The sequence below is a fragment of the Bufo gargarizans genome, chromosome 2 (genome assembly GCF_014858855.1).
Source record: "Bufo gargarizans isolate SCDJY-AF-19 chromosome 2, ASM1485885v1, whole genome shotgun sequence".
In the NCBI taxonomy this organism is placed as follows: domain Eukaryota; kingdom Metazoa; phylum Chordata; class Amphibia; order Anura; family Bufonidae; genus Bufo; species Bufo gargarizans.
The window spans coordinates 715,420,705-715,447,736 of NC_058081.1; the positions used below are offsets into that span (position 1 = coordinate 715,420,705).

Genomic DNA, 27,032 nt, shown 5'->3' on the forward strand with positions numbered 1-27,032 from the left:
GATCTTTAATAATTTGTCCCACATTTCCGCTCGATCATATTTAATTTGAAACAATTAACCTCCCTTGGATGAGGTCTCCCTTTCTCACGCTCCCTCTCCGGCGTGGAACCCTGATTCGCCGATAACCGTGATCAACATGGTAGGCGCAGAAAAAAACATTGAAAGTTGATAGAGAAGATATCTAAATGGATAGCGAACGTCATGGTGGCACCTCTGCATAGGTGACAGGGACATAAATTTTAAAAAATTGTCTGTTACATTGTCAGGTGACATTTTACCAATTTTGCCGGATAGAAACCCCTGCTCAGCATAGGTGACAGGGACTTAAATTTCTAAAATTCGCCTTTAATTGGCCCTTTCATTCGATCCTTCTGCTTTAATAACTTGTCCCACATTTCCGCTCCATCACTTTGCAGCCATTGACCTCCCTTGGATGTGGCCTCCCTTTCTCATGCTCCCTCTCCGGCGTGGAACCCTGATTCGCCGATAACCATGATCAACATGGTAGGCACAGAAAATAACATCAAAAGTTGATAGAGAAGATATCCAAATGGATCGTGAACATCACGGGGACGAGCGACATGGTGGAGCAGTATGTGTGCACACGCCTACACGTACTGACTGATGCCCTGCAGCCAGTGTATTGTCTGAACGTGTGTTTAGCACAACTGGAGGGGATTATCATAGGTTATATTTCCCAATGTTTTGGGGTGTACCCTAATTTAAACAAAAAAAATAAAATTAAAACAAAAAAACTGTGTAGGCTACCTCCTCCTCCACCGCCGCTTCCACATACACCTCCATATCCACTGCCTCCTCAACCTCTTACTCCATATGGACCTCGTCCTCCTAGGGCAAGATTATTATTATTTTTTTAATGTATTTTATGTTATTTTAAGTCATTTCCCTATCCACATTTCTTTGCACTTGCCATGCTCTTTACCACATTTTGCTGCCATTTGCAGCCCTCTAGCCCTTTCCATGACTTTTTTAGAGCCATTTTAGTGCTCAAAAGCTCGGGTTCGGGGTCAAGTTCGGGTCCCGAACTCGAACTTTTTTGTGAAATTCGGCTGAACCCGTCGAAACCGAACACCCAGGTGTCCGCTCAACTCTAATAAAGATCTGACACCGAAGGAAGAGGAGGTCATCCACTAGTCATCCATAAGTGGCTTAATGGGTGGGTTCCTGCACCAACAGAGGCCAGGTACACTACTGTCCAGCCAAGGCACTGTTTTGGAGGATGAGGAGCAGGATGATGATGATTAGGAACCGTGTTCACAGCAGGGTGGCACCCAAAGCAGCTCATAGGCATCACTGGTGCATGGCTGGGGGGATACAGAGGACACAGACGATACACTTCCCACAGAGGACAGCTTTTTGTTGCCTCTGGGCAGCCTGGCACACATGAGCGATTACATGCTGCAGTGTCTCTGCAACGACCGCAGAGTTGCCCACATTCTAACTTGTGCTGATTACTGGGTGGCCACGCTGCTGGATCCCCGTTACAAGGACAACGTACCGTCCTTAATTCCATCACTGGAGCGTGATCGTAAGATGCGCGAGTACAAGCGCACACTGGTAGACGCACTGCTGGTGGCATTCCCACCTGACAGCGGGGGCACAGTGGAAGCACAAGGCGAAGGCAGAGGAGGAGGAAGTCGCCAATGCAGCTGGGGCACCGCCAGAACCTCAGAAGGCAGGGTTAGCATGGCCGAAATGTGGAAAATCTTTGTCAGCACACCACAAAAACCAGCACCACCAGCTGATATGGAACGTCTAAGCAGGAGGCAGCATTTCACCAACATGGTGGAGCAGTATCTGTGCACACGTCTACACCTACTGAATGACATGTTTGCCCCCTTCAACTTCTGGGTCTCCAAATTGGGCACCTGGCCTGAGCTTGCCCTTTACGCCTTGGAGGTGCTGGCCTGCCCTGCAGCCAGTGTATTATCTGAACGTGTGTTTAGCACGGCAGGGGGCGTCATCACAGACAAGCGCAGCCGCCTGTCCACAGCCAATGTGGACAAGCTCACGTTCATTAAAATGAACCAGGCCTGGATCCCTCAGGACTGTCCGTACCTTGTGCTGAGTAGGAAATATAAAAAAATCAAATAAAACAACACACCTCCGCTTCCACCTACACCACCATGTCCACCGCCTCCTCAACCTCCTACTATACTTTGACCTCCGCCTCCTAGTTCAAGATTATTAATTTTTTGTTCTTTGTATTCTACATTATTTTAAGTCATTTTCCTCTCCATGTTTGTTTGCAGGGCAATTTTCCTGCTCTTGCCCCCATTTTGCTTCCTTTTGCAGCCATCTAGCCCTTACTATGACTATTTTAGGCTACTTTCATGTTTTTTTCGGATCCGTCATGGACAGATCCGTTCAGATAATACAACTGTCTGCATCTGTTCAGAACGGATCCGTTTGTATTATCTTTAACATAACCAAGACGGATCCATCTTGAACACCATTGAAAGTCAATGGAGGACGGATGCGTCTTCTATTGTGCCAGATTGTGTCACTGAAAACGGATCTGTCCCCATTGACTTATATTGTGTGCCAGGACAGATCCGTTTGGCTCAGTTTCATCAGATGGACACCAAAACGCTGCAAGCAGTGTTTTGGTGTCCATCTCCAAAGCGGAATAGAGACTGAACTGATGTATTCTGAGCGGATCCTTTCCCATTCAGAATGCATTCGAATGCAAACTGATCCGTTTTGGACCACTTGTGAGATCCCTGAACGGAAAGCCAAAACGCGAGTGTGAAAATGGACTTACAGCCATTTTAGTGCACAAAAGTTTGGGTCCCCATTGACTTTAATGGAGATTGGGTGTGAGTTTGGGTCAAGTTCGGGTCCTGAAACCGAACTTTGACCTGAAGTTCGGCCGAACTCGGCGAACCCGAACATCCACGGGTCTGCTGAACACTATATATGAGCAAAGCAAAAATACAGCCAGGGTGTATTGAGGTTTGTAACCAGATTTGGGAAGTCAAAAATGTAATGAAATAATGTACACAGGCAGGGAACCCAAACTAGAGACAAGGTGTGTGGACTGATGTTTCTGGATACACGGTATGCCAATTGCAGCCACGTAATAGGCCTGTAGTAGCCACTGAAGGTAGCCAAACATGAAGATCAAGGAACCCCAACATAGAAGAAGAGAGCATAGCTGAAGCACAGGGAGGTGAGTAACAAAACTACAAGCAACTAAACCACCAATGAGAAAAGAAGAATATTAGCAGGAACTGCTGAACATGGCATGAGGGGAGGAGTCTCAAATTGTGGGAGGAGCTTGGAACAGAGAATGGAGAGAATTAGCATAATTCACCTCTAATTACATAGGAAGCATGTATGTCTCATCCTATAGTCAGTAGCTTTCATACCATATCTCATATTTTGTAATTTTCTTATTCTTCTCAACTGGCAGGAGATGGGTCCCTGAGGTTTTTTTTTAGCCCCCAACTAACAGTAGAGAATGGCTGGAGTAAAGCAGATGTTTCTTCTCATCAACTTCCAAGGTAACATAATCTTAATATCCAAATGTATCCAGATATAATGTAACATTGTGACTCCAGCCTGATGTCCTGCTGATTGTTTCCAGGCTTCTATCTGGGTTCTGTGTGTCAGAGGTGGACGTTCCCTTCTACAATCACTGCTCTGATCGGCTCCTGTGTGGAGATTCCTTGTACATATCATCCTGCCAGTACCTCGGGGACATCGAGCACTGTGTGGTACTTATATAATGCTATAAGATATCCAGAGATCCTAAACACCAAGGACTCATCTTCAGCAAAGGCTGAATACAGGGACCGGACCTCACTGGTACCGGGAGAGAACAGCTGCACCCTGCGGATAGACCCTGTGGGAGGAGGAGATGGTGATGAATATTATTCAGGAATCGCAGAAGATAAAAAAACAAATGCATTTGATAAACAATCCAGAACAGTTCATCTCCGTGTCACAGGTACACATTTTAAATATTATTGACCATGATTTACGGTTATTTCGTTTATACAGAATAAGGGCTCATGCACACGAACGTATTTTCTTTCCTTGTCCGTTCCTTTTTTTTTGCAGACCGTATGTGCAACCATTCATTTCAATGGAGCTGCAAAAAAAACAGAAGTCATTCCATTCTGCAAAAAAATTGAAACATGTCTTATTATTATCCGCATTATGGACAAGGATAGGACTGTTCTATTAGGAATGCACAAGGACGTCATTCGTATTTTTTGCAGTACCGTTTTTGCTATATTGAACATAATTTGTCTGAATAGTTAGATTACACTACGGTTTGTATCATAGACCAGCATTCTACTCAGGTCTGTGATATCTCTGAGCGCTGCCGTAATGTAACAGTTCCCCTGTAATGTTCCCCTGCTTACTAGCCCTGCTGCACATATATAAGTGGCTCAGCCCCCTTCCCAGGTGCCTGAGTGTCAAAGTCCTTTTGTTCTGCAAAGGTTACTGTTATCACTGCCTGTGTACCTGACCCGTGGTTGTGTTTCTGGACTCCGCTACCTGTCTGATCCCTGCCTGCTTACCTTGACTCTCCTGTTGCTGATCCGGACTGCCTGACCCGTACCTGTGCCACCTGCCCTGACCAATTGATTGTTTGACTTTGGCTCTGCCTTATCCTTCGGTCCTGCACTGTTGCTCCGAGTTATGACTCGCCCTGCTAACTAAGACTGTACCTCTGGTACCTTGCTCAGGTACCTCCTGGTCCATCTGGACCAGCTGCCCTCTGTGCTAATCCTCCTATTACTGGTTTCTTTATAATGATATATGATGATTATGATTATGCTGACATCTGTGTATGCAGTTTCTTTAAACTCAGTTCTAGTTGATAGTGGTTCTAATATTAATCTAAAAACAATACATTTATAACTAATTCATGATAACTTGTTTAGACATTCCAGGAAAATGTGATCTTCATGTTCCTCAAATTCTAACTGAAGGAGAAGCCACCAATATACGCTGTACTGCAGAACACACATGCGGCTCCAGTCCTCCTTCTCTACAATGGAACAAGCCTGGTCAGATTCAGAACAAGTCAGTGGATATTACTGGAGGAACCTGGAGAGAAGAATCAATGCTTACCTATATTCCATCATATCTGGATGATGGGACTTCAGTTCAGTGCACTGCTACGTATCCTAATGGACAAAAAACAGAGAGACCAGAAATACTAAACATCAAATGTACGTATTATAGGGGACTGCATACAATTACACTTTTAAGGGTTTTCTGAGACTTTCATACTTATGACCTATCCTATAGGTCATCAGAATCTGATTGATGGAGGTCCAACACCAGGGAACCAGGTCGATCAGATGTTTGGGAAGGTACCAGCTCTCACAGCTGACCAAGCACAGTGCAGTACTTTGTACAGCAGCTATGTTAAGTAGTACAGCTCAGTCCCATTCACTCCAGTGGGCCTATGCTGCACCTAGGCCATATGACCGATGAACATGATGTCACATGGCCTAGACTAAGCTGTGGGAAGGCACCAGTGACTTCTCAAACAGCTGATCGGTGGAGGTACTGGGTGTTGGATTCCCACCAATCAGATATTGATGATGTATTCAAATGATACGTCATCAGTATAAACGTCTCAGAAAACCCTTATAGTATTAGGGTATGCTGATGCTGCCACCCGCCTGATGCCACACAAATCTAATGCCAAGTGCTCCTTCTTTCGCCTACCTTCGTCAGCGGGTACTGGTGTTGCCACCCACCGCCCCACTCTGTCACCGGGTCACTTTGTGGTCTCCTGATGCTGCCATCTCCACACTATGTCACCTTGCCACTCTTTGGTATCCTGATGCTGCTGCTGCTGCCATATCCACACTATGTATGGACTTGCTGGCTCTGCTGCTGCCTCAAGCGAAAGTTGCCACCCAAATCTCCTGATGATGACGAAGCCCCTTCTTCACTCGGCTCCCAAGTGTGATCGGCTTCATCATCTAGTACTGTCTTCACATCACTGATGTCCTCCTCAACGGTCTCTGGGTCAGGAGCCTGACCGGTCCCAACACCAGCTCCCATGCCATGAGGAAGCGGCTGATGTCTCCTCCAGATGTTGGATGGGCAGTAGCTGCTGACTGTCCTCTAGTAGCTCTTCCTCGCTGTACAGTGGAGCTGAGCCCACAGCATACAATACTTCTGTGGCTAAGGGAACAGCAAAGGACAGAGGCAGGTTGAGGACAGGTGAGGGCACAGTGCCTGCTCCTGGACCATGCCAACTAAGGGTTGTGTCTGACGAACCTACCGACTGTTGGCTGGGGGTGTCTGATGTCACTTGGGATGAAGTGGATGACCGAGTCAACACATGACCACTAGATGACACTGGGAGCTCAGGCCTCTCACTGCGACCCCTGATGCCAAGCCACCTTACTCTGCTGCGACCTCTGCCTGCGCCAGAAATATTTAGGCCTCTGCTACTCCTCTGTGCCATGCCTGGCACTTCTCTGTCAGACATACTTTTAGCTGAACTAAATAAATGAAAAGTAAGTTAAAACACCCCTAAAAGCGTCAAATATATTTTTCTTTTTGTACTGAAATAGGCCAGTAATCGCTTTCACCACAAGTAACTGCAACAGTGAAATGCGTATATATATATATATATTTTTCCATAGATATAAGCCACTAAAGGCTTTTCAACATAGCACTTGCAGCCCAAGAACAAATAGCTTGAATGATAGAGCTGTATAATGGCTATTTGGATCCCCAATTAATCTTTCCCTGCACTTTTAAATCGCTTTCCTATCACTGTCCCTAGCGCCTCCTGTCATCTCTCCCTGCACTAAGATGCTGTGAAATGATTTTTTTTTCACAATCAGTTTTTTCCTATTGCTGTCCCTAGTGCCTTTTCACATCTGTCACTGCTGTAAAATGTCTGAATACAAGATGGCTGCCGTATTTATAGGGCTGTGACATCACAGGGCTGACTGGCTGCTGATATGCTGCATGCAGGCATGTCAATCTGGGTGATCCCGCCTTCCCAGAGTTCCTTGGACCATGTCCTCAGTCCTCACACGTTCAGCAGCAATTTTAGGAAAAATTTAATTTGTTACAACAAAGCGCGAGGAAATTTGCATTCGTCGCAAATCGTCGAATTCCACTTTGTCAGCTTCGATTCGCTCATCTCTAGTTATCCTGTCTATCATCTGCCGGTGTCAGATAGGTTTAGGAAAGCTAATTTGAAGAAAGCTATTTCTTGATGACCAGATAATGCCACAGCTCCTGTCTGTCTGTCCACCATGTTCCACACTGTAATTGCTGATGCACCAACTACTACTACACCTACTGCAACTGCTGATACTACTACCCCTACATAGCTGTACAGTTCCTGCCTTGTCTGTCCTTTTCCATGCTGTTCTGCTGCTATGGCTACTAATTGCTGCTCCAAACAAGGAATCATTTTAGACTGCTTGTTTAGAACAGGCCATAGTTTGTTTTTGTTTTCCAATTCTAACATGTGAGTATAAACATGGGAAAGAGACTTCACAGAATTACCATTAATTCTAAGACATAACTTTTAATAAATCATTGTTAAAAAATAATTGGACCCTTTTGATACAAAAATAAATAGTAAATACAAAAATAAATAAAAAAAACCTAAGTGTGGAAAAGGTATATTCCACTTGCCTCCTCTTATTACAGGATGGGCAGCCAAATAAAATGTGATAGGCTATAGGGGCAATGGGAAGGCATATGCAAACAATAAGGGTTATGTTTTAGAATTGCAGTGTACAAAGACTATGAGGAGGTAAGTTCTAGACTTGACAGCGGCGAATCAATGGATGTCGTGTATCTGGACTTCTCCAAAGCATTTGACACTGTACCACATAAAAGGTTAGTATATAAAATGAGAATGCTCGGACTGGGAGAAAACGTCTGTAAGTGGGTAAGTAACTGGCTCAATGATAGAAAACAGAGGGTGGTTATTAACGGTACATACTCAGATTGGGTCACTGTCACTAGTGGGGTACCTCAGGGGTCAGTATTATGGGGTCACTGTCACTAGTGGGGTACCTCAGGGGTCAGTATTGGGCCCTATTCTCTTCGATATATTTATCAATGATCTTGTAGAAGGCTTGCATAGTAAAGTGTCAATTTTCGCAGATGACACTAAACTGTGTAAAGTAATTAACACTGAAGAGGACAGTATACTACTACAGAGGGATCTGGATAGATTGGAGGCTTGGGCAGATAAGTGGCAGATGAGGTTTAACACTGACAAATGTAAAGTTATGCACATGGGAAGGAATAATGCAAGTCACCCGTACATACTAAATGGTAAAACACTCGGTAACACTGACATGGAAAAGGATCTAGGAATTTTAATAAACAGCAAACTAAGCTGTAAAAACCAGTGTCAGGCAGCTGCTGCCAAGGCCAATAAGATAATGGGTTGCATCAAAAGGGGCATAGATGCCGTGATGAGCACATAGTCCTACCACTTTACAAATCACTAGTCAGACCACACATGGAGGACTGTGTACAGTTCTGGGCTCCTGTAAACAAGGCAGACATAGCAGAGCTGGAGAGGGTCGAGAGGAGGGCAACTAAAGTAATAACTGGAATGGGGCAACTACAGTAACCTGAAAGATTATCAAAATTAGGGCTATTTACTTTAGAAAAAAGACGACTGAGGGGAGATCTAATTACTATGTATAAATATATCAGGGGTCAGTACAGAGATCTCTCCCATCAGCTATTTATCCCCATGACTGACTGTGACGAGGGGACATCCTCTGCGTCTGGAGGAAAGAAGGTTTGTACACAAACATAGAAGAGGATTCTTTACGGTAAGAGCAGTGAGACTATGGAGCTCTCTGCCTGAGGAGGTGGTGATGGTGAGTACAATAAAGGAATTCAGGAGGGGCCTGGATGTATTTCTGGAGCGTAATAATATTACAGGCTATAGCTTCTAGAGAGGGGTCGCTGATCCAGGGAGTTATTCTGATGTCTGATTGGAGTCGGGAAGGAATTTTTTATTCCCCTAAAGTGAGGAAAATTGGCTCCTACCTCACAGTTTTTTTTTTGCCTTCCTCTGGATCAACTTGCAGGATTACAGGCCGAACTGGATGGACAAATGTCTTTTTTCGGCCTTATGTACTATGTTACTATGTTACTATGTATTTGTTACCACCAGCAAATATACATTTACTCATAACTATATAGAAACATAGAAACATAGAAACATAGAATGTGTCGGCAGATAAGAACCATTTGGCCCATCTAGTCTGCCCAATATATCTGAATACTATGAATAGCCCCCGGCCCTATCTTATATGAAGGATGGCCTTATGCCTATCCCATGCATGCTTAAACTCCTCCACTGTATTTGCAGCTACCACTTCTGCAGGAAGGCTATTCCATGCATCCACTACTCTCTCAGTAAAGTAATACTTCCTGATATTACTATTAAACCTTTGCCCCTCTATTTTAAACCTATGTCCTCTTGTAGCAGTTTTCCTTCTTTTAAATATTCTTTCCTCTTTTACCTTGTTGATTCCCTTTATGTATTTAAAAGTTTCTATCATCTCCCCTCTGTCTCGTCTTTCTTCCAAGCTATACATGTTAAGGTCCTTTAACCTTTCCTGGTAAGTTTTATCCTGCAATCCATGTACCAGTTTAGTAGCTCTTCTCTGAACTCTCTCCAAAGTATCAATATCCTTCTGGAGATATGGTCTCCAGTACTGAGCACAATACTCCAAATGAGGTCTCACTAGTGCTCTGTAGAGCGGCATGAGCACCCCCCTCTTTCTACTGGTAATGCCTCTCCCTATACACCCAAGCATTCTGCTAGCATCTCCTGCTGCTCTGTGACATTGTCTGCCTACCTTTAAGTCTTCTGAAATAATGATCCCTAAATCCCTTTCCTCAGATACTGAGGTTAGGACTGTATCACTGATTTTATATTCTGCTCTTGGGTTTTTATGTCCCAGGTGCATTATCTTGCACTTATCAACCTTAAATTTTAGTTGCCAGATTTTTGACCATTCCTCTAGTTTTCCTAAGTCCTTTTCCATTTGGTGTATCCCTCCAGGAACATCAACCCTGTTACAAATCTTTGTGTCATCAGCAAAAAGACACACCTTACCATTTAAGCCTATATATGTCACTGTCACTTTGACATTACTAAGGCTGTCTTTACTTTAGAGAGTTTGGAAGGGGTTGAATACATTACAGTCTTAGGAGACCCCAGAGTGTCATAGACAACTTTTTAGGGAAATCTGAGTAATTTACATTGAATTTATTTGTACCTGAATGGAGTCAGCCCCATGATTTGTTAGGCCTCTTTCACACTTGCGTTGTCCGGATCCGTCGTGTACTCCACTTGCCGGAATTACACGCCGGATCCGGAAAAACGCAAGTGAACTGAAAGCATTTGAAGACGGATCTGTCTTCAAAATGCGTTCAGTGTTACTATGGCAGCCAGGACGCTATTAAAGTCCTGGTTGCCATAGTAGTAGTGGGGAGCGGGGGAGCGGTATACTTACAGTCCGCCCGGCTCCCGGGGCGCTCCAGAATGACGTCAGAGCGCCCCATGCGCAAGGATGACGTGCCATGCGATCACGTGATCCATGCGCTTGGGGCGCCCTGACGTCACTCTGAAGCGCCCCGGGAGCCGCACGGGCGGTAAGTATGCTGCTCCTCCGCTCCCCACTACACTTTACCATGGCAAACAGGACTTTAGCGTCCCGGCAGCCATGGTAACCATTCAGAAAAAGCTAAACGTCGGATCCGGCAATGCGCCGAAATGACGTTTAGCTTAAGGCCGGATCCGGATCAATGCCTTTCAATGGGCATTAATTCCGGATCCGGCCTTGCGGCAAGTCTTCAGGAATTTTGGCCGGAGCAAAAAGCGCAGCATGCTGCAGTATTTTCTCCGGCCAAAAAACGTTCCGTTCCGGAACTGAAGACATCCTGATGCATCCTGAACGGATTTCTCTCTATTCAGAATGCATTGGGATAATCCTGATCAGTATTCTTCCGGCATAGAGCCCCGACGACGGAACTCTATGCCGGAAGAAAAGAACGCAAGTGTGAAAGAGCCCTTAGTATCAGACCCTAAAATAATTGCAAGGAATTTGCTCATCTCTGCATGTAAGTCATTGCACTACTTTCACTTTAATCCACAGATGCCCCCAAGATTGTGACCGTCGCAGTAACTGTGAACAGTGAATTAATGGAAGGAAGTGATGTGACGTTACAGTGTAAAAGCTTCTCCAATCCTGATGTAGATGATTATGAATGGTACAAAGGGAAAACCAAATTACCAGACAGAGGACGGGAGATCACAGTGATGGATGTGACCTGGGACATAGAGCCCTATTCCTGTGCTGCCATAAATCATCTGGGTAGAGGAAAATCAGCCCCAACAGAGATACCTGTACTCTGTATGTATTCAACCTGCTACCTATATACAAGCAGATACCTGTACTATGTATGTATACAACCTGTTACTAGTAATGAGCAAATTATCAAAAAGCTTGTTTCGGCTGCTTCACCGAATAAAAAAAAAAATGCTTTGTGATTAATTACTTTGTCACAAAGTGCATTTCTTTATAAGTAGCAGGGGCATTATGAGCATTATGAAAAATGCAAGTATCCCTAGGACTTGTTGTAGAAAGACAGTTAAATACTTACTTGGCTGCTGAGCTGCTGCTATCTCCATTGCAATAGCACAAGTTACAAGTTCTTCTACTCAGGTACGGAACAGATATGTGCGCTGCTTTTCCTGTTCTGCTGCATTTACTACCATGTAACTGAAATGGAAAAGAAGCGCACACATCTGTTTGGGACACAGTCGGAAGAGCCTTTAGCCCGTGTGAGTACAGCAGAGACAGCGACAATGGCGGCGAGGAAGACGGGTAAGTATTAACAAAACTATCTTTCTTCAGCAGGTCCAAGGGATAATTTTATTTTTTTAATGCCCTGAAAATCCCTACTTGGTAAGGTATAGTTGATGAGCGGCAGGGGTCATATTCAAATTTGCGATATTTCGCAAATATTTTGTAGAATATTCGCAAATTTGAATATTCGTTATATTCTACGATTTTTTTACTTGAAAAATCGGCAAGGTAATGATCGTGTAATATGCGAATTTTCGTAATGCGAATTTTTATTGCAAATTTTTCAACTTACAACTATTAGACAAAGAAGATTGTAGCACTAGATTAGCTAAATTGCTCTATATTCTTATTTTTTTTTTCGAATATTCGCTATATTGCTATAACTTTGTTTTTTCGAATATTCGTATTATTCTAAAACAAGAATATATAGCAATATAGCGAATATTCGAAAAAAAACGAATATAGAGCAATTTAGCTAATATAGTGCTATAATCTTCTTTGTCTAATAGTTTTAATTTTTTTCTCATCTGAAGTTCAGATTGGAAAAAAATTACAACTATAAAAAAAAAAGATTATAGCACTATATTAGCTAAATTGCTCTATATTAGTTTTTTTTATATTAGCTATATTGCTATAACTTAGTTTTTTCGAATATTCGTATTATTCTAAAACAAGAATATATAGCAATATAGCGAATATTAGAAAAAACGAATATTGAGCAATTTTGATAATATAGTGCTATAATCTTTTTTTTATAATTTTTTTCAAATCTGAACTTCAGATGAGAAAAAAATTACAACTATTAGACAAAAAAGATTATAGCACTATATTAGCTAAATGGCTCTATATTCGTTTTTTTTCTTCGAATATTCGCTATATTGCTATATATTCTTTTTTTAGAACATTACGAATATTCGAAAAAACTAAGTTATAGCAATATAGCGAATATTCGAAAAAAACACGAATATAGAGCCATTTAGCTAATATAGTGCAATAATCTTCTTTGTCTAATAGTTGTAAGTTGAAAAATTCGCATTACGAAAATTTGCAAACAACACTACTCCTAATGTCAAATATACTGCAGCCTTCTCATTGGCCCACAAGCTAGAAGCAGGGAGGTATCATTTGTACTGATTTAAAAAAAAATTGAATATTCAAAATTACGAATATATATCACTATATTCAAAATATTCGCGAATTTTCGAAGTACCTATATCCGCGATAAAAATTCGAAATTCAAATATTCGTGATCAACACTAGTAAGGAAATCTTGGTCTCTTTTTTTTTTTTGGGGGGGGGGGGTTATTTTTAAGGTAATTTTTTGATCTCTCATTTTACTGCTGGGTCACCAATAATATTTTTATGGCATTATGAAATGTGAACAATATAAAATATGTTCATACAAATATTTTCTCCCTTCTGCAGATGCAGCAGTTGGAGTTCACGTCACCATGAAGAAAGAACATGAATTCTCTGAATTGGTCTGTGACTTCCTGAGCAGCCGGCCTGATATAACCCACTACACCTGGATGAAGGATGGCTCTATATTACAGAATGAGATGGAGAAGAACCTGACCATAAATAACAATGAGGAGAACTACGGCCAGTATTCGTGTATCGCTCACAACAACGCTGGGAATTCCTCCTCGGAAGAGATCTGCATAAAACGTTAGTGATGATGAGAGTTGTAGTGGTCCATAATCCTTCTAATTGTGCAGTTCTTTTTGGATGCTATATAAATTAGAAACATGCAGAAAAACAAAAGCAGAGAATGAACACTTGTTACATACTGTATAAAGGTCAAAAGAAGCAGCTGGAAACTAGCAGGTCCTAGTGTCACAATGTGGTTCACTGTGACACAGGTTGCCTTGTTGCTCACGTTTGTGCTCTGGCGTACTGGCTACGGTGGATTCCGTGTACGCTGGTTGCCAGGGCGACGTGTAGTAACGGCGGCCTGTGTGTTTACTGTCTCTTCCTTGCCTTCCCCTCCCTGTCTCCTGGTTCGTGTGGGGTTAAAGTCTTGGTCTGTGTGTGGTTACTAGATGTCATGTTTTCCTGTTAGCTGTGGGTTTGGGTCAGTCTGACTCTAGCCTTACTGAGTGCAGGAGCTATGCACCTGACCTGGGGTTATTCCCCCTGCCCTGTCTTTGTGGCCACCTAGTAAGACATCAAGGTCACCTTGCCTGGTTCTGTGTTTTGGGGTTCAGCCGTCTGTTTGCCCATGGATGAACTCCCCATGGGAAACAGGCATATGCTAGTCCGGTTCTATGTCTTGTGCGTAACTCTGTTGGTTTGCCCTTGGACTAACTCCACATGGGGAACAGGCATCTGTTAGTCTGATTCTATGCCTTTAGTGAGAGAACTCCTGAGTTTTCCGGAGGGAGGACATCTAGTCTGAACAGCTCTGCCTTTGACCACCATGTGTCCTTCCGCATGGGGTCCAGGCATTTGATTGTCTCCCTGTCTGGGCAGCTCTGCCTATGACCGCCATGCATCCGTTCCGCATGGGGTCTAGGCATCTGCTTGTGTTCTGGTTCCTGTTTGTCTTGTCTGAACTGTGTCTTGTGCAGTTATGTTTGGGTTTAAAGTACGTGTGCCTGGCTTCCAGTCCTTATGTTTGCGTGAACCGCTGGTGCTTTCACCGTCAGTCTCTGCAGGTAAGGGGCTAAGTGCACTGAGACCATCCTGGAGGTGCAACCAGTGAGCCCTCGGCTACTTTCATCCCCACCATCTGGAGCTCTGTGAAGAACGGTGCTGAGTCTTTGCCCTCTGGGTTTCGCCCCAAGTCAAACTGGTGCACTTGGCCCAGTGGTATTACCTGCCACTATACCCTTACCTACTGGTCCAGCTCACTGTCATGTCCTGATTCTGGTCCTTGCTTTGTCTGCTTGCCTTAGTGTGTTATGCCTGAGAGATGTTCTTCGAGTCGGTAGGACCCTCGTTAGAACATGACACCTAGAAATTCCTACTAATGCTTAATGCTAATGGGTAATGCTTAAAGGGGTTGTCTCACTTCAGCAAATATCATTTATTATGTAGAGAGAGTTAATACAAGGCTCGTACTAATATATTGTTATTATCCATATTGACTCCTTTGCTGGATGGATTAATTTTTCCATCACATTATACACAGCTGGTTTCCATGGTTACGACCGCCCTGCAATCCATCAGTGGTGGTCGTGCTTACACACTGTAGAAAAAAGTACCAGCCTATGTGAGCTCCCACGGTCCTAGCCATTAGAGAGGCACTTTTTCCTATGGTGTGAAAGCATGACCCCCACCACCGATGGATTACAGGGTGATCGTAACTAGAGATGAGTGAATTTCTCAATTCGCAGAATTTTCAGAAAAGATTTGATTCAATCCGAATTTATTTGCGGAGATTCATGTTTAAAAACAGCTATTTCCTGGCTGCAGAGAACCCTTATAGTGGTGTAGAACAGTGATGAGCGAGCATGCTCGGCTCGTGGCGGTACTCGGCCGAATACCACGTGTGCTCGTCGCATTGCTCGAGTCTCCGCCCCACACGTTTGGAGCCTCCTGAAGCATCCAATCAGTGTTCAGGTAAGTAACTCCCTCCAGTGTAATGCCACAGCCATGTTAGCTATAAGCCTTACACTGGTTGGCTGGCTGGAACACGTGGTACTACTTTATATAGGAGCCGACGTCCCGCGATCGGACCATTCAGCGTCAGGGAGAGCCGACAGTGGGCAGGGACATATAGCGGTTTGCTGAAATTACAACGATTGAACTCCCAAAAAGCTCTTGACAGTCCTCTATAGTAGGGATGAGCGAACTCGAACTGTATAGTTCGGGTTCGTACCGAATTTTGGGGTGTCCGTGACACGGACCCGAACCCGGACATTTTCGTAAAAGTCCGGGTTCGGGTTCGGTGTTCGTCGCTTTCTTCGCGCTTTTGTGACGCTTTCTTGGCGCTTTTTGAAAGGCTGCAAAGCAGCCAATCAACAAGCGTCATACTACTTGCCCCAAGAGGCCATCACAGCCATGCCTACTATTGGCATGGCTGTGATTGGCCAGAGCACCATGTGACCCAGCCTCTATTTAAGCTGGAGTCACATAGCGCCGCCCGTCACTCTGCTCTGATTAGCGTAGGGAGAGGTTGCGGCTGCGACAGTAGGGCGAGATTAGGCAGATTAACTCCTCCAAAGGACTTGATTAACTGATCGATCTGCAGCTGTGGATCATTGAGCTGCTGATCCTCAATTGCTCACTGTTTTTAGGCTGCACAGACCGTTTGTCAGTCACATTTTTCTGGGGTGATCGGCGGCCATTTTGTGTCTTGTGGTGCGCCAGCACAAGCTGCGACCAAGTGCATGTAACCCTCAATGGTGTGGTTGTTTTTTGGCTAAAGCCTACATCAGGGTGAAGCTGTCACACCAAGTGCATTTAACCAGCAATAGTCTGTTCATTTTTTGGCCATATACAAAATCAGGGGCAAGCTGCGCCTGTCACCAAGTGCATTTAACCCTCAATGGTGTGGTTGTTTTTTGGCTAAAGCCTACATCAGGGTGAAGCTGTCACACCAAGTGCATTTAACCAGCAATAGTCTGTTCATTTTTTGGCCATATACTAAATCAGGGGCAAGCTGCGCCTGTCACCAAGTGCATTTAACCCTCAATGGTGTGGTTGTTTTTTGGCTAAAGCCTACATCAGGGTGAAGCTGTCACACCAAGTGCATTTAACCAGCAATAGTCTGTTTATTTTTTGGCCATATCCCAGTCTAATTCTGTCACTAAATCCATACCGGTCACCCAGCGCCTAAATACTAGGCCTCAAATTTATATCCAGCTAAATCTGTCCCTAGTGCTGTAGCTGGGCGAGTTATTTAGTGTCCGTTCAAGCACATTTCTTGTTCTGGGTTGAAATACAATTCCCAATTTAGCAATTTCATAATTTAGTGGTTTCTGCTATATCAGAGCTATTTGAAATCTATCCCTAAAAGGGTATATAATATTCAAGGTGCACATTGGGTCATTCAGAATAACTTCACACACACCCGCTACTGTGTATTTCCAAGTCTAATTCTGTCACTAAACCCATACCTGTCACGCAGCGCCTAAATACTAGGCCTCAAATTTATATCCAGCTAAATCTGTCCCTAGTGCTGTAGCTGGGCGAGTTATTTAGTGTCCGTTCAAGCACATTTCTTGTTCTGGGTTGAAATACAATTCCCAATTTAGCAATTTCATAATTTAGTGGTTTCTGCTATATCAGAGCTATTTGAAATCTATCCCTAAAAGGGTATATAATATTCAAGGTGCACATTGGGTCATTCAGAATAACTTCACACACACCCGCTACTGTGTATTTCCAAGTCTAATTCTGGCACTAAACCCATACCTGTCACCCAGCGCCTAAATACTAGGCCTCAAATTTATATCCCGCTAAATCTGTCCTTAGTGCTGTAGCTGGGCGAGTTATTTAGTGTCCGTTCAAGCACATTTCTTGTTCTGGGTTGAAATACAATTCCCAATTTAGCAATTTCATAATTTAGTGGTTTCTGCTATATCAGAGCTATTTGAAATCTATCCCTAAAAGGGTATATAATATTCAAGGTGCACATTGGGTCATTCAGAATAACTTCACACACACCCGCTACTGTGTATTTCCAAGTCTAATTCTGGCACTAAACCCATACCTGTCACCCAGCGCCTAAATACTAGGCCTCAAATTTATATCCCGCTAAATCTGTCCTTAGTGCTGTAGCTGGGCGAGTTATTTAGTGTCCGTTCAAGCACATTTCTTGTTCTGGGTTGAAATACAATTCCCAATTTAGCAATTTCATAATTTAGTGGTTTCTGCTATATCAGAGCTATTTGAAATCTATCCCTAAAAGGGTATATAATATTCAAGGTGCACATTGGGTCATTCAGAATAACTTCACACACACCCGCTACTGTGTATTTCCAAGTCTAATTCTGGCACTAAACCCATACCTGTCACCCAGCGCCTAAATACTAGGCCTCAAATTTATATCCCGCTAAATCTGTCCTTAGTGCTGTAGCTGGGCGAGTTATTTAGTGTCCGTTCAAGCACATTTCTTGTTCTGGGTTGAAATACAATTCCCAATTTAGCAATTTCATAATTTAGTGGTTTCTGCTATATCAGAGCTATTTGAAATCTATCCCTAAAAGGGTATATAATATTCAAGGTGCACATTGGGTCATTCAGAATAACTTCACACACACCCGCTACTGTGTATTTCCAAGTCTAATTCTGGCACTAAACCCATACCTGTCACCCAGCGCCTAAATACTAGGCCTCAAATTTATATCCCGCTAAATCTGTCCTTAGTGCTGTAGCTGGGCGAGTTATTTAGTGTCCGTTCAAGCACATTTCTTGTTCTGGGTTGAAATACAATTCCCAATTTAGCAATTTCATAATTTAGTGGTTTCTGCTATATCAGAGCTATTTGAAATCTATCCCTAAAAGGGTATATAATATTCAAGGTGCACATTGGGTCATTCAGAATAACTTCACACACACCCGCTACTGTGTATTTCCAAGTCTAATTCTGGCACTAAACCCATACCTGTCACCCAGCGCCTAAATACTAGGCCTCAAATTTATATCCCGCTAAATCTGTCCTTAGTGCTGTAGCTGGGCGAGTTATTTAGTGTCCGTTCAAGCACATTTCTTGTTCTGGGTTGAAATACAATTCCCAATTTAGCAATTTCATAATTTAGTGGTTTCTGCTATATCAGAGCTATTTGAAATCTATCCCTAAAAGGGTATATAATATTCAAGGTGCACATTGGGTCATTCAGAATAACTTCACACACACCCGCTACTGTGTATTTCCAAGTCTAATTCTGGCACTAAACCCATACCTGTCACCCAGCGCCTAAATACTAGGCCTCAAATTTATATCCCGCTAAATCTGTCCTTAGTGCTGTAGCTGGGCGAGTTATTTAGTGTCCGTTCAAGCACATTTCTTGTTCTGGGTTGAAATACAATTCCCAATTTAGCAATTTCATAATTTAGTGGTTTCTGCTATATCAGAGCTATTTGAAATCTATCCCTAAAAGGGTATATAATATTCAAGGTGCACATTGGGTCATTCAGAATAACTTCACACACACCCGCTACTGTGTATTTCCAAGTCTAATTCTGTCACTAAACCCATACCTGTCACCCAGCGCCTAAATACTAGGCCTCAAATTTATATCCTGCTAAATCTCTCGTTAACGCTGTCCTGTTGTGGCTGGGAAAGTTATTTAGTGTCCGTCAAAGCACATTTTTTGTTCTGGGTTTAAATACAATTCCCAATTTAACAATTTCATAATTTAGTGGTTTCTGCTATATCAGAGCTATTTGAAATCTATCCCTAAAAGGGTATATAATATTCAAGGTGCACATTGGGTCATTCAGAATAACTTCACACACACACGCTTCTGTGCATTTCCAAGTCTAATTCTGTCACTAAATCCATACCGGTCACCCAGCGCCTAAATACTAGGCCTCAAATTTATATCCCGCTGAATTTGAATACAATACATTGGGCCAAATAATATATTTGTTGTTGTGGTGAACCATAACAATGAGAAAAACATCTAGTAAGGGACGCGGACGTGGACATGGTCGTGGTGGTGTTAGTGGACCCTCTGGTGCTGGGAGAGGACGTGGCCGTTCTGCCACATCCACACGTCCTAGTGTACCAACTACCTCAGGTCCCAGTAGCCGCCAGAATTTACAGCGATATATGGTGGGGCCCAATGCCGTTCTAAGGATGGTAAGGCCTGAGCAGGTACAGGCATTAGTCAATTGGGTGGCCGACAGTGGATCCAGCACGTTCACATTATCTCCCACCCAGTCTTCTGCAGAAAGCGCACAGATGGCGCCTGAAAACCAACCCCATCAGTCTGTCACATCACCCCCATGCATACCAGGGAAACTGTCTCAGCCTCAAGTTATGCAGCAGTCTCTTATGCTGTTTGAAGACTCCGCTGGCAGGGTTTCCCAAGGGCATCCACCTAGCCCTTCCCCAGCGGTGAAAGACATAGAATGCACTGACGCACAACCACTTATGTTTCCTGATGATGAGAACATGGGAATACCACCTCAGCATGTCTCTGATGATGACGAAACACAGGTGCCAACTGCTGCGTCTTTCTGCAGTGTGCAGACTGAACAGGAGGTCAGGGATCAAGACTGGGTGGAAGACGATGCAGGGGACGATGAGGTCCTAGACCCCACATGGAATGAAGGTCGTGCCACTGACTTTCACAGTTCGGAGGAAGAGGCAGTGGTGAGACCGAGCCAACAGCGTAGCAAAAGAGGGAGCAGTGGGCAAAAGCAGAACACCCGCCGCCAAGAGACTCCGCCTGCTACTGACCGCCGCCATCTGGGACCGAGCACCCCAAAGGCAGCTTCAAGGAGTTCCCTGGCATGGCACTTCTTCAAACAATGTGCTGACGACAAGACCCGAGTGGTTTGCACGCTGTGCCATCAGAGCCTGAAGCGAGGCATTAACGTTCTGAACCTGAGCACAACCTGCATGACCAGGCACCTGCATGCAAAGCATGAACTGCAGTGGAGTAAACACCTTAAAACCAAGGAAGTCACTCAGGCTCCCCCTGCTACCTCTTCTGCTGCTGCCGCCTCGGCCTATTCTGCTGCTGCCGCCTCGGCCTCTTCCTCCGCCTCTGGAGGAACGTTGGCACCTGCCGCCCAGCAAACAGGGGATGTACCACCAACACCACCACCACCACCTCCGTCACCAAGCGTCTCAACCATGTCACACGCCAGCGTTCAGCTCTCCATCTCACAAACATTTGATAGAAAGCGTAAATTCCCACCTAGCCACCCTCGATCCCTGGCCCTGAATGCCAGCATTTCTAAACTACTGGCCTATGAAATGCTGTCATTTAGGCTGGTGGACACAGACAGCTTCAAACAGCTCATGTCGCTTGCTGTCCCACAGTATGTTGTTCCCAGCCGGCACTACTTCTCCAAGAGAGCCGTGCCTTCCCTGCACAACCAAGTATCCGATAAAATCAAGTGTGCACTGCGCAACGCCATCTGTGGCAAGGTCCACCTAACCACAGATACGTGGACCAGTAAGCACGGCCAGGGACGCTATATCTCCCTAACTGCACACTGGGTAAATGTAGTGGCAGCTGGGCCCCAGGCGGAGAGCTGTTTGGCGCACGTCCTTCCGCCGCCAAGGATCGCAGGGCAACATTCTTTGCCTCCTGTTGCCACCTCCTCCTTCTCGGCTTCCTCCTCCTCTTCTTCCACCTGCTCATCCAGTCAGCCACACACCTTCACCACCAACTTCAGCACAGCCCGGGGTAAACGTCAGCAGGCCATTCTGAAACTCATATGTTTGGGGGACAGGCCCCACACCGCACAGGAGTTGTGGCGGGGTATAGAACAACAGACCGACGAGTGGTTGCTGCCGGTGAGCCTCAAGCCCGGCCTGGTGGTGTGTGATAATGGGCGAAATCTCGTTGCAGCTCTGGGACTAGCCAATTTGACGCACATCCCTTGCTTGGCGCATGTGCTGAATTTGGTGGTGCAGAAGTTCATTCACAACTACCCCGACATGTCAGAGCTGCTGCATAAAGTGCGGGCCGTCTGTTCGCGCTTCCGGCGTTCACATCCTGCTGCTGCTCGCCTGTCTGCGCTACAGCGTAACTTCGGCCTTCCCGCTCACCGCCTCATATGCGACGTGCCCACCAGGTGGAACTCCACCTTGCACATGCTGGACAGACTGTGCGAGCAGCAGCAGGCCATAGTGGAGTTTCAGCTGCAGCACGCACGGGTCAGTCGCACTACAGAACAGCACCACTTCACCACCAATGACTGGGCCTCCATGCGAGACCTGTGTGCCCTGTTGCGCTGTTTCGAGTACTCCACCAACATGGCCAGTGGCGATGACACCGTTATCAGCGTTACAATACCACTTCTATGTCTCCTTGAGAAAACACTTAGGGCGATGATGGAAGAGGAGGTGGCCCAGGAGGAGGAGGAGGAGGAGGAGGAAGAGGGGTCATTTTTAGCACTTTCAGGCCAGTCTCTTCGAAGTGACTCAGAGGGAGGTTTTTGGCAACAGCAGAGGCCAGGTACAAATGTGGCCAGCCAGGGCCCACTACTGGAGGACGAGGAGGACGAGGATGAGGAGGAGGTGGAGGAGGATGAGGATGAAGCATGGTCACAGCGGGGTGGCACCCAACGCAGCTCGGGTCCATCACTGGTGCGTGGCTGGGGGGAAAGGCAGGACGATGACGATACGCCTCCCACAGAGGACAGCTTGTCCTTATCCCTGGGCAGCCTGGCACACATGAGCGACTACATGCTGCAGTGCCTGCGCAACGACAGCAGAGTTGCCCACATTTTAACCTGTGCGGACTACTGGGTTGCCACCCTGCTGGATCCACGCTACAAAGACAATGTGCCCACCTTACTTCCTGCACTGGAGCGTGATAGGAAGATGCGCGAGTACAAGCGCACGTTGGTAGACGCGCTACTGAGAGCATTCCCAAATGTCACAGGGGAACAAGTGGAAGCCCAAGGCCAAGGCAGAGGAGGAGCAAGAGGTCGCCAAGGCAGCTGTGTCACGGCCAGCTCCTCTGAGGGCAGGGTTAGCATGGCAGAGATGTGGAAAACTTTTGTCAACACGCCACAGCTAACTGCACCACCACCTGATACGCAACGTGTTAGCAGGAGGCAACATTTCACTAACATGGTGGAACAGTACGTGTGCACACCCCTCCACGTACTGACTGATGGTTCGGCCCCATTCAACTTCTGGGTCTCTAAATTGTCCACGTGGCCAGAGCTAGCCTTTTATGCCTTGGAGGTGCTGGCCTGCCCGGCAGCCAGCGTTTTGTCTGAACGTGTATTCAGCACGGCAGGGGGCGTCATTACAGACAAACGCAGCCGCCTGTCTACAGCCAATGTGGACAAGCTGACGTTCATAAAAATGAACCAGGCATGGATCCCACAGGACCTGTCCGTCCCTTGTCCAGATTAGACATTAACTACCTCCCCATAACCATATATTATTGGACTCCAGGGCACTTCCTCATTCAATCCTATTTTTATTTTCATTTTACCATTATATTGCGATGCTACCCAAAGTTGAATGAACCTCTCCTCTGCCTGTGTGCTAGGCCTAAATATATGCCAATGGACTGTTGCAGTGGTGGCTGACATGAAGCCTGATTCTCTGCTATGACATGCAGACTAATTCTCTGCTGACATGAAGCCAGATTGTCTGTTACGGGACCTCTCTCCTCTGCCTGGGTGCTGGGCCTAAATTTATGACAATGGACTGTTGCAGTGGTGGCTGACGTGAAGCCTCATTCTCTGCTATGACATGCAGACTGATTCTCTGCTGACATGAAGCCAGATTGTCTGTTACGGGACCTCTCTCCTCTGCCTGTGTGTGTGCTGGGCCTAAATATATGCCAATGGACTGTTGCAGTGGTGGCTGACGTGAAGCCTGATTCTCTGCTATGACATGCAGACTGATTCTCTGCTGTCATGAAGCCAGATTGTCTGTTACGGGACCTCTCTGCTCTGCCTGTGTGCTAGGCCTAAATATATGCCAATGGACTGTTGCAGTGGTGGCTGACGTGAAGCCTGATTCTCTGCTATGACATGCAGACTGATTCTCTGCTGTCATGAAGCCAGATTGTCTGTTACGGGACCTCTCTGCTCTGCCTGTGTGCTAGGCCTAAATATATGCCAATGGACTGTTGCAGTGGTGGGTGACGTGAAGCCTGATTCTCTGCTATGATATGAAGACTGATTCTCTGCTGACATGAAGCCAGATTGTCTGTTATGGGACCTTTCTCCTCTGCCTGGGTTCTGGGCCTAAATTTATGAAAATTGACTCTTACAGTGGTGGGTGACGTGAAGCCTGATTCTCTGCTATGATATGAAGACTGATTCTCTGCTGACATGAAGCCAGATTCTCTGTTACGGGACCTCTCTCCTCTGCCTGGGTGCTGGGCCTAAATTTATGACAATGGACTGTTGCAGTGGTGGCTGACGTGAAGCCTGATTCTCTGCTATGACATGCAGACTGATTCTCTGCTGACATGAAGCCAGATCCTCTGTTACGGGACCTCTCTCCTCTGCCTGTGTGTGTGCTGGGCCTAAATATATGCCAATGGACTGTTGCAGTGGTGGCTGACGTGAAGCCTCATTCTCTGCTATGACATGCAGACTAATTCTCTGCTGACATGAAGACAGATTCTCTGTTACGGGACCTCCCTCCTCTGCCTGGGTGCTGGGCCTAAATATATGCCAATGGACTGTTGCAGTGGTGGGTGACGTGAAGCCTGATTCTCTGCTATGACATGCAGACTAATTCTCTGCTGACATGAAGACAGATTCTCTGTTACGGGACCTCTCTCCTCTGCCTGTGTGTGTGCTGGGCCTAAATATATGCCAATGGACTGTTGCAGTGGTGGCTGACGTGAAGCCTCATTCTCTGCTATGACATGCAGACTAATTCTCTTCTGACATGAAGCCAGATTGTCTGTTACGGGACCTCTCTCCTCTGCCTGTGTGTGTGCTGGGCCTAAATATATGCCAATGGACTGTTGCAGTGGTGGCTGACGTGAAGCCTCATTCTCTGCTATGACATGCAGACTAATTCTCTGCTGACATGAAGACAGATTCTCTGTTACGGGACCTCTCTCCTCTGCCTGTGTGTGTGCTGGGCTTAAATATATGCCAATGGACTGTTGCAGTGGTGGCTGACGTGAAGCCTCATTCTCTGCTATGACATGCAGACTGATTCTCTGCTGACATGAAGCCAGATTCTCTGTTACGGGACCTCTCTCCTCTGCCTGTGTGTGTGCTGGGCCTAAATATATGCCAATGGACTGTTGCAGTCGTGGATGACGTGAAGCCTCATTCTCTGCTATGACATGCAGACTGATTCTCTGCTGACATGAAGCCAGATTCTCTGTTACGGGACCTCTCTCCTCTGCCTGTGTGTGTGCTGGGCCTAAATATATGCCAATGGACTGTTGCAGTGGTGGCTGACGTGAAGCCTCATTCTCTGCTATGACATGAGACTGATTCTCTGCTGACATGAAGCCAGATTCTCTGTTACGGGACCTCTCTCCTCTGCCTGGGTGCTGGGCCTAAATATATGCCAATGGACTGTTGCAGTGGTGGCTGACGTGAAGCCTCATTCTCTGCTATGACATGCAGACTGATTCTCTGCTGACATGAAGACAGATCCTCTGTTACGGGACCTCTCTCCTCTGCCTGTGTGCTAGGCCTAAATATATGCCAATGGACTGTTGCAGTGGTGGCTGACGTGAAGCCTCATTCTCTGCTATGACATGCAGACTAATTCTCTGCTGACATGAAGACAGATTCTCTGTTACGGGACCTCCCTCCTCTGCCTGGGTGCTGGGCCTAAATATATGCCAATGGACTGTTGCAGTGGTGGCTGACGTGAAGCCTCATTCTCTGCTATGACATGCAGACTGATTCTCTGCTGACATGAAGACAGATTCTCTGTTACGGGACCTCCCTCCTCTGCCTGGGTGCTGGGCCTAAATATATGCCAATGGACTGTTGCAGTGGTGGCTGACGTGAAGCCTCATTCTCTGCTATGACATGCAGACTAATTCTCTGCTGACATGAAGCCAGATTGTCTGTTACGGGACCTCTCTCCTCTGCCTGGGTGCTGGGCCTAAATATATGCCAATGGACTGTTGCAGTGGTGGCTGACGTGAAGCCTCATTCTCTGCTATGACATGCAGACTGATTCTCTGCTGACATGAAGCCAGATTGTCTGTTACGGGACCTCTCTCCTCTGCCTGGGTGCTGGGTAGTGTTGAGCGCGAATATTCGAAAAGCAAATTTTTTTCGCGAATATCGCAACTTCGCGATTTCGCGAATATTTCGAATATAGTGCTATATATTCGTAAAAACGAATATTCGTTTTTTGTTTTCCCCCCCCCCCCCACAAAATTACAGTACACATATAATTGATTGTTTCCCAAAGGTCCAACAGCTCAGATCTTACTCACATTGCCTAGAAAGTGATTGAGGCGCGAATCTTCGTAAGGCGATTTTATTAGCGCACATGCGAATATCGGCACGTCCCAGAACAGAGGCAAAGGGCTTTGCATTCATACATTAGTGAATTGAGTTGCGAATCTTCGTAAGGCGATTTTATTAGCGCACATGCGAATATCTACACTTGTCCCAGAACAGAGGCAAAGGGCTTTGCATTCATACATTAGTGATTGAATTGAGCTGCGAATCTTCGTAAGGCGATTTTATTAACGCAAATGCAAATATCTACACTTGTCCCCAGAACAGAGAGGCAAAGGCCTGTGCATTCATATAGTATAGCACCATATTCGCGAATACGTAGAACTTCGTAAAATTCGATTTACGAATATTCGTATTTTTTATTTTACTTTCCACCTTACAGATTACATTGATCTGTACTCTGTCAACTACTGTCATCACCCCCCACTGTATCTCGATTGATTCCCAAAAGTCTCACATTCCCTAGAAAGTGATTGAGGTGCGAATCTTCGTAAGGCGATTTTATTAGCGCACATGCGAATATCGGCACGTCCCAGAACAGAGGCAAAGGGCTTTGCATTCATACATTAGTGAATTGAGTTGCGAATCTTCGTAAGGCGATTTTATTAGCGCACATGCGAATATCTACACTTGTCCCAGAACAGAGGCAAAGGGCTTTGCATTCATACATTAGTGATTGAATTGAGCTGCGAATCTTCGTAAGGCGATTTTATTAACGCAAATGCAAATATCTACACTTGTCCCCAGAACAGAGAGGCAAAGGCCTGTGCATTCATATAGTATAGCACCATATTCGCGAATACGTAGAACTTCGTAAAATTCGATTTACGAATATTCGTATTTTTTATTTTACTTTCCACCTTACAGATTACATTGATCTGTACTCTGTCAACTACTGTCATCACCCCCCACTGTATCTCGATTGATTCCCAAAAGTCTCACATTCCCTAGAAAGTGATTGAGGTGCGAATCTTCGTAAGGCGATTTTATTAGCGCACATGCGAATATCTACACTTGTCCCAGAACAGAGGCAAAGGGCATTGCATTCATACATTAGTGATTGAATTGAGTTGCGAATCTTCGTAAGGCGATTTCATTAGC

At 45.3% G+C, this 27,032-nt stretch overlaps 1 protein-coding gene and 1 long non-coding RNA gene across 2 annotated transcripts in view; one reads left to right on the top strand and one right to left on the bottom strand.

Annotated features, from left to right (window-relative positions):
* LOC122929124 (B-cell receptor CD22-like) overlaps positions 1-27,032 on the top strand; it is an 88,374-nt gene that overhangs the window by 32,193 nt on the left and 29,149 nt on the right. Inside the window, exons 2-6 of the mRNA XM_044282614.1 lie at positions 3,437-3,527; positions 3,611-3,973; positions 4,920-5,210; positions 11,163-11,420; positions 13,302-13,544. Of these exons, the coding sequence (XP_044138549.1) occupies positions 3,485-3,527; positions 3,611-3,973; positions 4,920-5,210; positions 11,163-11,420; positions 13,302-13,544 (1,198 nt within the window). The 5' untranslated portion in view covers positions 3,437-3,484. The remainder of the gene's footprint in view (positions 1-3,436; positions 3,528-3,610; positions 3,974-4,919; positions 5,211-11,162; positions 11,421-13,301; positions 13,545-27,032) is intronic.
* The window catches only part of LOC122929125, a 202,218-nt gene continuing 188,606 nt past the window's right edge, over positions 13,421-27,032 (bottom strand). Inside the window, exon 4 of the long non-coding RNA XR_006387957.1 lies at positions 13,421-13,533. This is a non-coding gene — a long non-coding RNA (uncharacterized LOC122929125). The remainder of the gene's footprint in view (positions 13,534-27,032) is intronic.